General features: G+C 70.1%; 2 protein-coding genes across 7 annotated transcripts in view; both read left to right on the top strand.

The window, feature by feature from the left end:
• The first annotated feature begins 68 nt into the window (after positions 1 to 68).
• On the top strand, positions 69 to 10,676 carry DENND4B (DENN domain containing 4B). 6 transcript variants are annotated; one of them, XM_074853090.1, is made up of 27 exons: positions 69 to 135; positions 2,185 to 2,495; positions 2,575 to 2,827; positions 2,913 to 2,982; positions 3,644 to 3,813; positions 3,930 to 4,171; positions 4,278 to 4,344; positions 4,441 to 4,499; positions 4,603 to 4,747; positions 4,973 to 5,148; positions 5,276 to 5,376; positions 5,473 to 5,688; positions 5,789 to 5,934; positions 6,023 to 6,162; positions 6,253 to 6,376; positions 6,487 to 6,693; positions 6,782 to 6,910; positions 6,997 to 7,141; positions 7,229 to 7,791; positions 7,881 to 8,003; positions 8,094 to 8,269; positions 8,935 to 9,058; positions 9,155 to 9,388; positions 9,474 to 9,579; positions 9,696 to 9,855; positions 9,949 to 10,013; positions 10,120 to 10,676. In XM_074853090.1, exons 2-27 carry the CDS (start codon positions 2,197 to 2,199, stop codon positions 10,263 to 10,265), a joined length of 4,386 nt encoding a protein of 1,461 aa, XP_074709191.1. In that variant the 5' UTR covers positions 69 to 135; positions 2,185 to 2,196; the 3' UTR covers positions 10,266 to 10,676. The 6 variants fall into 6 exon arrangements, 5 of the variants coding, with proteins under 5 accessions (XP_074709191.1, XP_074709194.1, XP_074709193.1 ...); XM_074853089.1 differs by lacking the exon at positions 69 to 135 and adding an exon at positions 302 to 338 and having other exon boundaries at positions 381 to 2,495; XM_074853093.1 differs by lacking the exons at positions 69 to 135; positions 4,603 to 4,747 and having other exon boundaries at positions 263 to 2,495; positions 3,930 to 4,107; positions 5,067 to 5,148.
• Positions 10,677 to 11,467: 791 nt separating this feature from the next.
• GATAD2B (GATA zinc finger domain containing 2B) overlaps positions 11,468 to 11,921 on the top strand; it is a 44,853-nt gene continuing 44,399 nt past the window's right edge. The window contains exon 1 of the mRNA XM_074853050.1: positions 11,468 to 11,590. The gene's annotated coding sequence lies outside the window, so the exon portion shown is untranslated. The remainder of the gene's footprint in view (positions 11,591 to 11,921) is intronic.

The following is an 11,921-nucleotide window of genomic DNA, read 5'->3' as shown; positions in this document are numbered from 1 at the left end:
GGACACCCGCCCCCCCCCCAGCGGTGCAGAGGGTCCTCCCGGCCGCCAGGGGGCGCTGTCGGCGGCGGCGGGGCCGGGCGGGCGCGCGGTAGCGGCCCGGTGGAGCCCAGCGGCGCGGCCCGGCCCGGCCCGCAGGTACCGGCCGGGGGGGGGGGGTGGAGGCCGGGGGCTGCTCGGGGCCGGGGGTGGTTGTAGGGCCTGGGGGGGCGGCTCTAGGGCCTGGGGGGGGGCGGGTGTAGGGCCTGGGCCGGCTCTAGGGCCTGTGGGGCCGCGTGTGGGGCCTGTGGGGCCGCGTGTGGGCAGGGGGTATAGGGCCGGCTGTGGGGTGTGTAGGGCCTGTGTAGGGTGTATAGGGCCAGCTGTAGGATATATAGGGCCAGCTGTAGGGTGTATAGGGCCAATGTAGGGTGTACAGAGCCGGCTGTAGGGTGTGTAGGGCCTGTGTAGGGTGTGTAGGGCTGTGTAGGGTGTATAGGGCCCATGTGGGGTGTATAGGGCCGGCTGTAGGGTGTATAGGGCCTGTGTAGGGTGTATAGGGCCAGCTGTAGGGTGTGTAGGGCCTGTGTAGGGTGTATAGGGCCCATGTGGGGTGTATAGGGCCGGCTGTAGGGTGTATAGGGCCTGTGTAGGGTGTATAGGGCCGCTGTGAGGTGCACAGGGCCGGCTGGGGGGTGTAGGGCTGGCGGTGCAGTCTCTAGGGCCGGCTGTAGGGCCTGTGGGGGCAGCTGCGTGTCCAGGGCGCACTGGGCCAGCGGGGGGGGGCCCTGTGCCCAGGCTGACACCCCCATTTCCATCCCAGCATTCCCAGCCCGAGGTGGGGGGCCTGTGGGGTGCAGGGAGCCATGGGGCAGAGGGTACCGTGGGGCAGGGGCTGCTGCCTGGGACCCCCCTGGTGCTCCCCTGCCTTTGGGGCAGTGCCATGGGGCAGGGCTGCCCCATAGCCAGCGGCTGGATCCTGCCCTAGGGATGGGGCCAGGGCACGGAGTGGGGGGTGTGTGTGTCCCCCCACAGTCACCGCTTCCCCTTTGGCAGCTCCACAGTGGGGCCGGTTCCTGCTCCCCCCGCTGCAGCCCAGGGCAAAGCCCTGCCTCTCCCACAGGAGGCCTCCGTGGGGCTGCCCACGCTGGGGGTCACTGGGGGGGTGCGTGGGGACACGAGGGCGGGTCAGGGGACCTGTCATCTGGGACCCTGCTGGCTCTCAGTGCGGGGACCCGGCTGGGAGGACTCATGGGGGGGTGTGGGGGAGCACAGGCGGGCTGTGGGGACCCCCCCTCGCTGGTTTCTCCCCACCCGAGATGGGGGGCAGGAAGCTACATCAGGAGCCGGGGCTGCGTCTTGGCTGTTGTCACGTGGTGCTGGGCTAAAAATACCCCGGGTGGCCACTTGTGGGGCTGGGGGGGGTCCTGGGGTCCCCGGCTGGGGGACGGGGACAAGCTCCAGCCTCTGCTGGCACGGGCCCAGTGGGGTGTAACCCCCCCCCCCCAGCTCAGGGGGTCTCCTCCTGGGGACATGGAGCCACCGCGGTGTCCCCGCTTGGGGTCTCCGTGTTGGGGGTTGGGACCGTTTTGCCCCCCCCCGGGTGCGTCTGGGGCAGAGCCAGCCGTGGCACCCCGATACCCCACGGAACAGGGTGACGGCCGTGGGGGTGTGACGTGGGTCTTCGCGGCTTCGTCACCCGCTTCCTTCCCCTTTCTGCCTCGCGCAGCTCTCGGCGGCCCCCGCGGACCCCTCCTGCGGCGCCCGGGCAAGCTGGGGGTGCTGGGGACGGGGGGGGGCACACGAGGGGGGCGGAGAGGGGCCGGCTGCGGGCCAGGGGTGCAGCCACCAAGCCGGGGGGGGGGGGGCGGCCACGCTGCAGGGTGGGGGGTCCCATCTCAGAGGTGCTGCCCACGGGGGTGTCCCCCTGCAGCCGCTGTGTTCGGGGGTGCTGTTCCCTGCCCCCCCGCCCCGTCACACGCCGTGGGGGTCCCCATCACATCGCCCTGCGCTTCGTGGTGTGACCGGAAGCCTCCTCCCTTCCCGTCCCCGGCGCTTTCGCCCCGTCAGCTCGGCCGTGGGGCACCCCACGGTGCCGGCCCGCCGGGGCGAAGGAGCTTTCCCTGTTCCTGGGGACGGGTGGGCTCACAGGGCAGGGTTGGGGGGGGGGGGGTCACCCATCCCGCTGTCCCCCCCACCCCTCTCCAGATGCCGTGAGCCATGTCGGACGAGAAGCCCCCGCAGCTGGTGGATTACTTCGTGGTGGCCGGGCTGACGGAGAGCTCGCGGCCGCTGGAGGAGGAGACCCAGCAGCACCGCCCGGCTCGCCCCAGCGAGCCCATCACCGACGTGGCCGTCATCATCCGCTCGCAGGGCGAGGAGGTGCCCCACGGCTTCACCTGCATCGAGACCACCACCTCGGGCCACCCCGTCGACCTCAACGCCGGGCTGCTCAACAACCCCCAGATGTTTATATGCTACAAGCGGGGCCGCGACAAGCCCCCCCTCATCGAACTGGGGTGAGTGGTGGGGAGCAGGGATGTGGCGGGGGGGTGACGAGCTCCTCGGGGGTGCCCCTCACCCCTCCTCTCCCCCCAGGGTGCACTACGAGGGCAAAGACCGCCCGAAGCCGGGCTATAAGATCCTGGACACGACTCCCTACAGCCGCTCGGCCAATCTGAATTCGGGGGGGCCGGGACATCAACGCACCTTCCTGACGTACCGGCGGGCGGCCGAGCCCCACGGCCACAACACTTTGGGGGTCACCGACATCTGCCTCGTCATCCCCAGCAAGGGCGAGAGCACCCCCCACACCTTCTGCCGGGTGGACAAGAACCTCAACACCAGCATGGTGGGTGCCGGGGTGCCCCCCCCTGCTTCCCGCCGCTGCCGTGAGGCCTGTGCTGACCCCCCCCCCCCCCGCTCTCTCCTTGCAGTGGGGCCCTGCGCTGTTCCTCTGCTACAAGATCGCCATGGCCAAGGCCAACACGCTGGTCTACGAAGCAGGTGGGGTCTATCGTGGCTGTTTTGGGGGGGGGGGGGGTCAACCCGCTGCGGGGTCGCCTTGGCAGGCCGCTGGGTGCCCACCTTCCCCCTCCTCAGCTGGATGGTGGAAATAGAATCACAGAATCACTCAGGTTGGAGAAGCCCCTCGGGATCAGCGAGTCCAACCCTCAGCCCCACTCTACAAAGCTCTCCCCTACCCCACATCCCCCCACAGCTCATCCAAACGAACCTCAAACACCCCCAGGGGTGGGGACTCCACCCCCTCCCTGGGCAGCCTATTCCACTCTCTGACCACTCTTTCTGGGAAACATTTTTCCCTCCTGTCCAGTCTGAACCTCCCCTGTTGCAGTTTCAAGCCGTTCCCTCTCGTTCTGTCACTAATTCCCTGGGAGCAGAGACCAGCACCAACCTCTCCACAACGTCCTTTCAGGGAGCTGCAGAGAGTGATGAGGTCTCCCCTCCCCTTCTCCTCCTCACACTGAACAGCCCCAGCTCCTTCCATCGCTCCTCACAGGATTTATTCTCCAGCCGCTTCCCCACCTCGTTGCCCTCCTCTGCCCTCGCTCCAGCCCCTTGAGATCTCTCTGGGATTGAGGTGCCCAAAACTGGACACAATTTGATAAAAACTGAGAAGGTGACGCTTGTCTGTCTGTCCATCCAGGGCTGCTGGGGCGTTACCCCGAGCAGGACAGTGAGTCCTTCCCCCTGCCCGAGTCAGTGCCTGTTTTCTGCCTGCCCATGGGGGCCACCATCGAGAGCTGGCCGGCCGACACCAAATACCCGCTGCCCGTCTTCTCCACCTTCGTGCTGACCGGCGCCTCGGGCGACAAGGCAGGATGGCGTGGGGCGGGGGGGGGGGAGCTCGGGTTTTTTTAGAGGTGGGGAGGGTGGAGAAGTGACGTGGAGAGAGGAGGGGGGAACCCACCTTGAGCCCCCGCCCCACGCAGGTGTACGGGGCGGCCATCCAGTTCCACGAGGCGTTTCCGCGGGAGCGGCTGTCGGAGAAGCAGAGCCTGCGCCTGGGGCTGCTGAGCGTGGTGGATCGGCGGCCCGTGGCCGGCCGCTCGCTGCAGACCCGCAAGAGCATCTGCGTCCTCTCCCACTGGCCTTTCTTCGACGTCTTCCGCAAGTTCCTCATGTTTATCTACCGCTACTCCATCTCGGGGCCCCACGTGCTGCCCCTCGAGACGTGAGCGCCGGGCGAGGGGAGGTTTTGGGGGCGTGGGGGAGGGGGTCGCAAAGAGGGCGGTGGCCCCCGCCACGTCCCCGCCGCCGACGGGCCCCTCTGCCCGCAGGCACATCTCGCACTTCATGCACAACGTCCCCTTCCCGTCCCCGCAGCGGCCGCGCATCCTGGTCCAGGTGAGTCACCCTGTGTGTGTGTCCCCCCGCCCTTCTCCGTTGTCCCCCTGCTGGCTCCCGCCCCCCCGAGCCCACCGTGTCCCCGTGTCCCCTCAGATGTCCCCGTACGACAACCTGCTGCTGTGCCGGCCCGTGTCCTCCCCGCTGCCGCTCAGGTAGGGACAGGCCGCGGGGGCGCTGGGAGACAGTGGGGACACAGGAAGGGGACGCGGGGCGGCCGAGTGACGTCCCCCTCGACCCCCCCCGCCCCCCCCGCAGCGGCGCCAGCTTCCTGACGCTGCTGCAGAACCTGGGCCCTGACAACGCGGTGGCACTGCTGGTGGCCGTGCTGACCGAGCAGAAGCTGCTCATCCACTCCCTGCGCCCCGACGTCCTGACCAGCGTGGGCGAAGCTTTGGTGGCGGTGAGTGCCGGCGAGGGGACGCGGCGGGGAGCGGCGGCGGGGGGGGGGGACACCGCGTTGACGTAGCGCTGAGAGATCTGGTGGAGTTGAGAACGGTCGGTGGGAGGTGAATGGTTGGACTGGATGATCTTCAAGGTCTTTCCCAACCCAGATGATTCTGTGATTCTTTCTGTGACGCCGCAGACCCCCGGCCCGCGGCGCTGACCGCCCTTGTCCTGTCCCCAGATGATCTTCCCCCTGCGCTGGCAGTGCCCCTACATCCCGCTGTGCCCGCTGGCGCTGGCTGACGTGCTGTGTGCCCCCGTGCCCTTCATTGTAGGCATCCACTCCAGCTACTTCGACCTCTACGAGCCCCCCCGGGACGTCATCTTCGTCGATCTGGACACCAACACCATCTTCCAGTGAGTGGCCCTTGATTCTTGGCCGTGGTGGTGGAGGGTGAGGGGCGGGTGGGGGGCGCGTGGTGCTGCCTGGAGGGATTCCGGGGGGGGTCCACCAGCTGCTCGTCCCTCTGTGTGTCCCCCCCAGGAGCGAGGAACGCAAACTGCTGTCCCCCCGCTCGCTGCCGCGCCGGCCCTGCAAGGTGCTGCTGGCCTCGCTGCACAGCCTGTCCCAGCAGCTGGATGAGAGTGAGTGCGGGTTCAGGGGGGACCCCCGCAGCCTCCTGCGCCACGCACACCCCTCCCCTTTTCTTTTTTTTTGTAATATTTGAATGTTTTTGGCAGTGTACAGCGGGCCGGGCGAGGAGGCGTCTCTGGAGCTGCTGCTGAGCGACGCGGAGGCGGCGCGGGGCCGGCGGGCGCAGCTGGAGCTGGAGGCGCGGGCGGCTTTCCTGCGCTTCATGGCCTGCGCCCTGCGGGGGTACCGCTCCTTCCTGCGCCCCATCGCCCCCGCGCCCGCCCCGGCCGGCCGCGACGCCGGCAGCCTCTTCGCTCTGCAGGGTGAGCAACGGGGAAAAGGGTGCTCAGGGCGGGGGGGATCAGCTGGATTTAACACACCCCCCCCCCCCCTTCCTCTCCGCGGCCTGTCCGGTCCCCTCAGGGTTCCTCAAGTCCCGGGAGCGGGCGTACCACCGCTTCTACGGGCAGCTGCTGCGCACGCAGCTCTTCACCCAGTTCATCGAGGACTGTTCCTTCGCCAGCGACCGAGACCCCTGCCTCGAGTTTTTCGACACCTGCGTGGATAAGGTGGGTCCCGCCAGCTCCGCGCTGCAGCCCTGTGTCCCCCCCCCCCCAACACACCCCGTCTCCGGCGACACCCCGAGTCCCTCCGCAGGTGCAGGCGGAGCTGGAGAAGCCGGAGGACACCCCCTTAATGGAGCTGGATGACCCGCGGGGGGGTGAACACACCGTCTTTATCACCCCCCCTGAGCAACCGGCGGGTCCCGACGGCACCGAACTGCCTGCGCGGTACCGGTGAGCCCCCCCCCAAGCCCCCCCCCCCCCACCCCAGCCCCGTTACCCTCCCAGCTCCCCCCAGCTCAGCCTCTTCTCCCCACCCCCCAGCTACGACGGGTTCCCCACCCTGCGCCCCGAACTCCTGGAGCCCCCCCGGGACCCGCTGGTGGCCCAGCTGTGCCAGGCCAGGAGCAGCGCCCCGAGCAGCCCGGCCCCGCGCAGGACCAAGCAGGTGAGCGGGGCCAGCGGTGTGACGAGTTGGCCAGGCCTCAGCGGGGACGGCGAGGGGCGCAGGACGCCTGCTGCTCCCCAGCTCCCTCCTCTTCCTCCCCTCGTCCCCAGGAGATGAAGGTGGCCCAGCGCGTGGCCCAGAAGTACTCCTTGGTGCCCGACATGTGGGCCAAGTGCTTGCTGGGACACTGCTACGGGCTCTGGTTCCTCTACTTGCCCACCCACGTCCGCGCCGCCCCCGCCAAGCTGCGGGCGCTCCAGCTGGCCTACGAGGTCCTGCGCAAGATGGAGGCTCACAAAGTGGTGCTGCCGGACGAGGTAGGCGGCATTTAGGACAGGGGGGCTCGCCCTGGGGTGGGGGGGACACCCCGGCCACCCCCAATCGCCCACGGTTGCCCCCCACCAGGTCTGCTACCGCATCCTGATGCAGCTCTGCGGGCAGTACGGGGAGCCGGTGCTGTCGGTGCGGGTGCTGCTGGAGATGAAGCGCGCCGGCATCGTGCCCAACACCATCACCTACGGCTACTACAACAAGGTGAGGGGGGGACACGTGTGGTGGGGGGGGTCAGGGGGGTCCCCGCTGGCGCCTGTGTCATTCCCCCCACTTTTTTCTCCTCGCAGGCGGTGCTGGAGAGCAAATGGCCGGCGGGCACCCAGGGCGGGCGCCTGCGCTGGGCCAAGCTCCGCAACGTGGTGCTGGGGGCCGCCCAGTTCCGGCAGCCCCTGCGGCAGCGGGAACGCCGGGCCGCTGCCGCCGCCCCCCCAGGTAGTTGGGGATGGAAGAAAAGGGGGGGCTGGGGGGTGGAGGGGGCCGTTGTCACCCCGCTGACAACCCCCTCGTCCTGCCCCGCAGGCGGCCGAGCCCCCCCGGCGCCCCGTCCCAGCCTGCAGCGTCAGACCACCTGGGCCGGGCGCAGCCTGCGGGACCCCCCCCCAGCCCCCCGGCTGGTGAAGAGCGGCAGCCTCAGCTTCCCCGGCAGCACCCACGGTGAGGGGGACCGGGGGGGACCAGGGGAGCCCCTGACTCCCCGGCCCCCCCTTCTTCCCGCAGCCCTGGACCCTCTGCCCCCCCGGCTGCGGGGTCCCCCCGGCTCCGCCGACGGGAGCCTGTCGGACGTCAGCTTTGCCACGGACGAGAGCGACCGGGCGGACGAGGGGCCGGCAACGGCTGCCGGGGGGCTAGCGGGGGGCACGCCGCGGCGGGGGCTGGCCGCCAAGCTACAGCAGCTGCTGTCCCCCGGCAAACGGCCCCCGCTCCGGCCGGCCGCCAGCACCGAGCTCCCCGCCGGCCCCCGCGATGCCGCCGCCTGCCCGCGCCGGGGCTCCGAGCAGCGGGACGGGGACCCCCCGCCGCGCCGCAGCCCCGTCGAGACCCTGCTGCGCCCACGGGAGCGCCCCGAATCCACCGCTTCTGAGGTAGCCGGCTTCTCCCCGGGGGGGCTGTGTCTGTCTATCTGTCCGTCCTCGCTGACTGTGTGTGGTGTGTGTGTCCCCCCCCACCCCAGAGCTCCGTCTCGCTGGGCAGCGAGTTGGACCTGTCGGACACGTCGGTGGGCAGCGCCGGCGTTCCCAAAGCCACCGAGCCGGCGGCTGACGGGGCCACCGGGCAGGAGCCGCCCGCCGTGGAGGTGAGTCGGGGCGGGGGGGGGTGTTTGTGTGTTTGGGGGGGTCCCGTCCTACTGTGTCTCCGCCGCGGGGGCTGAGGGTGCTGCCGCCAGGTCCTGCTGTCCAGCTGCTCGCGGTGCCAGGGCTGCGGCGCGCTGGTGTACGACGAGGAGGTGATGGCCGGCTGGACCTCCGACGACTCCAACCTCAACACTACCTGCCCCTTCTGCGCCCGCTCCTTCGTCCCCTTCCTCAGCATCGAGATCCAGGACTTCCAGCTGCCCCCCAGGTGGGATCCCGCCCCCTGCCCCGGGCTTGGCGAAACCTCGCACGGTGTCCCCTGTCCTTTGGGAGACACCCTCATGTCCCCCATCCTCCTTGGTGTCCCCTCTTTGCTGCCCACCCGTGTCCCCCCGTCCTCTCCTCCTCAGGGGGAAGACCCCAAGGTCCCTCATCCTCCCTGGTGTCCCCAGCACCCCACTTTGCCACCCACCAGTGTCCCCTCGTCCTCCCTGGTGTCCCCAGCCCCCCTCTTTGCTGCCTACCAGTGTCCCCTCATCCTGGTGTCCCCAGCACCCCACTTTGCCACCCACCAGTGTCCCCCATCCCTCTGTCCTCTCGAGGAAAACCCCAATGTCCCTCGTCCGCCCCGGCATCCCCGGTGTCCCCAATGTCCCTCTTTGCTGCCCACCGCTATTCCCCAAATTTCCACCCTCTGGGGGAAACCCCAGTGTCCCGCATCCACCCAGGTGTCCCCAATGTCCCCAACCCCTCCCTTTGCTGTCTGCCGGTGTCCCCCATCCTTTTGGGGGAAACCCTAACATCCACATCCCCCCCGCCCTGCCGTGTCCCCAAACCCCCTCTTTGCCATCCACCATTTTCCTCCATCCTTCCATTCTCGGGGCACGTCCCAGTGCCCCCCTGTTTCCGTAACCCCCCCTTTTCGCCACGCAGCGCTGCTGAGGACGGCTCCCTCCCTCCTCCCGCCGCGCAGGGACCGGTGCTCAGCGACCGCCGCCGCTGCCTGGCCCTGGACGAGGCCGAGCCGGAGCTTTGCAACGGCTGCCCGGACGCGGCGGTACGGTGCCGGGCACGGCGAGGGGTGACAACCATCCCCGGGGGGGCCGCGTGTCCCAGCGCTCTGTCCCCCCCCACCTCCCCTTTTCTCCCACAGGTCCCACGGCGGTCGGAGCGGGTGGCTTTCGCCTACCTGAGCCCGTTGGTGCTGCGGAAAGAGCTGGAAAGTTTGGTGGAGAACGAAGGCGGCGAGTTCCTGGCGCAGCCGGAGCTGGTGGACAGTCACCCCATCATCTACTGGAACCTCGTCTGGTATTTCCAGCGCCTGGGGCTGCCCAGCAACCTCCCCCGCCTGCTCCTCGGCTCCCAGCACGTCACCCCGACCCCGCAGGTGAGGCTTGGGGGGGTTTAGCGTGGGGTTTTGAGGAAGGGGCGGGGGGGGCCACCAGCCCAGTGCCCACCTGCCTGTCGCGCAGACGCAGCCCCCCGACTCCCCCTGCGTGCGCGTGCGGCTGCTCTGGGACGTCCTGACCCCCGAACCCGACAGCTGCCCCCCGCTTTACGTCCTCTGGCGGCTTCACAGTGAGTCGGGGGGGGGCCGTGGGGAGGGGGGAACGGCGGCGGGGGGGCGGCGCTGACCCCCCGCTTTCCGCTCCTCTGTGTGTGTGTGTGTTTGTGTGTGTGTCCCCCCCCCTCAGGTAACGTCCCCACCCGGCTGCGCTCCTGGCGGCCCCACGGCCACCCCTTCTCGCTGGCCTTCCTGGAGGCCGTGCTGAGCCACGTGGGGCTGAGCGAGGTGCACAAAGCCATCGCCCTCTTCCTCGAGACGGCCCCGGGGGGACCCCGACACCTCCAGAGGTACCGCTAGCGCCCCCCCACCCCCCCACCCCTCAGCACCGACCCGGTGTCCCCCCCCTCCTTCCTCCATTTTTCACCGCTCTTCCTCCCCAGGAGCATCTACCGGGAAATCCTCTTCCTCACGCTGGCGGCGCTGGGCAGGGACCACATGGACATCGGTACGGGGGGCTCGGGGAGTGGCTCGGGGGGGGAACTGGGGGGCCCCCCCCCAAGCGACGCTGATGGCCGCTGTGTGTTTGTGTCCCCCCCCCCCTCGCCTTGCAGCCGCCTTCGACAAGAAGTACAAGTCGGCTTACAACAAGCTGGCGGGGAGCCTGGGCAAGGAGGAGCTGCGGCGGCGGCGGGCGCAGCCCCCCAGCTCCAAAGCCATCGACTGCCGCAAGAGCTTCGGGGCCACCCTCGAGTGCTAGAGGTGGCCCCCCCCTGGGGACAGAGTTAGGAGTAGGGGGGGGGGTGTCCCAGGCCAAATCCCTTCCGCTCCCCAGCCCTAAGGGCGGGGGGGGAAGCCCCTGCCACAGCTCCTCACAAAGGGTTTTATATGTCAGTGTTAATATATTTTTATTTATTTATTCCACCCCCCCCCAGCACCCCCCGCCCCTCGCTTGTGCTGGGTGGGCACCAGGACGGGCTCTGTGCATCCCCCCCACCCCCCACCCCGTGTCCCCAGTGCCCCATCCTCACCTGCCCGTGCCCAGGGGGGTTTGGGGGGGTTATCGGGGGGCAGGTGGGGGTTTGGGGGCCACTCCCCCCCCCCCCTCGCACTGTGCAATAGGAGCCCCCCACCCTGGGGGTCTGTAAATAAAAGCCGCTGCGGTATTTTCCCTGCTGCCTCCCCAGGCACCTTCTTGGGGGCATCGAGGGGGAGTGGGACCCCCTTCCCGGGGACACCCCGCTCCCGGGGTCACCCCCCTCCACCTCCCTCCAGGGGGTGTCTGTGGCACCATAGAGAGGGGGGCACTGAGGTGCCAGAGCGCCGCGGCAGCCATCTTGGGGCCTGGCAGAGGCCTCGGGGCTGGCGCGAGGCCTCCTCGGTGGGGGGGCCCTGCCCGCTGCTGGCGACCCCGGGGCGGGGAGTGGAGGTGGGGGGGGGGGAAACACACGGCCTTGCCCGGTACCGGCGGCCGCGCACCCCCCGCGGCGTCGCGCCGGGCCACGTGCACCCCCATCCCGGTCGCCACGTGGGCCGGGCGCGGGGTGGCTACGGCGGCCGCTTTGGGCCTAAATTCCCCCGCGAGAGGCGCGGGGCGGGGGGGGGGTGTGGGGTGTGGAGGGGGGGGGGGGCGCTTTTTTTTTTTTTTTTTTTTTTTTGCCCGCCGACACCGCGCGCGGCCGGCGGTACCCGGATGTCCAGGCTCGGGGACCCATTAAAGGCGCCCCGCGGGGAAGCTCGGCGGTTTCCCATTGGTGGAGCCGCTCGCCAATCTTCGCGCCCGCCCGCCAAACAGAAACGGGAGGCGGGGCCGGCGAAGAGGCCGATGGATTCGATTGTCGGGAGGGCGCGTCCGTCGTCGCGCCGCGCCAATGGGCGTCGCGCCTGGGGTCGGGAGGCGGGGCGAGAGCGGCGGGGCCGCTGCCCAATCAGCGGCATTGTTTGTGGTGGTGCCGGCTGCGCTCCGCGGCGGCTGGTGGCTGCGGCGCCGCGTCTGCTCCGCCCGCCCGGCCCGGCCCGGCCCCGGCTCGGCCCCAGGGCACCCACCGGCGCCCCCGGCCCCCAGGGCGGCGCCCCCCGAGCCAGGTGAGGGCTGCGGGGGCGGGGCGGGGGGGGCCAGGCCGGGCCTGGCGGGGGTGGGGGGCTGGGCCTGGCTGTTGAGGGGTGGGGGGGGCCGAGCCCAGAGGCTGGGGGGGGGGGGTGTTGGTATGTGGGGGGGGGAGGCAGCACCTGTGGGGTTTGGGGGGGTTCTGCTGGCGGGAGGCAGAGCCCGGGGGGGTTGCGGGGGGCAGAGCGGGGGGATTTGGGAGGGCAGGGGGTGGGGTTGTGCCTTTGTGGGGGCAGAGCTCGGAGATTGGGGGAGGGGCAGAGCTGAGGGGTTTTGGGGGGACACAGGAGAGGGGTGGGGGGGCAGAGC

Source organism: Strix uralensis, chromosome 32 (assembly GCF_047716275.1).
Source record: "Strix uralensis isolate ZFMK-TIS-50842 chromosome 32, bStrUra1, whole genome shotgun sequence".
Taxonomy (NCBI): Eukaryota; Metazoa; Chordata; class Aves; order Strigiformes; family Strigidae; genus Strix; species Strix uralensis.
This window is presented reverse-complemented; position numbering and strand designations above follow the sequence as displayed.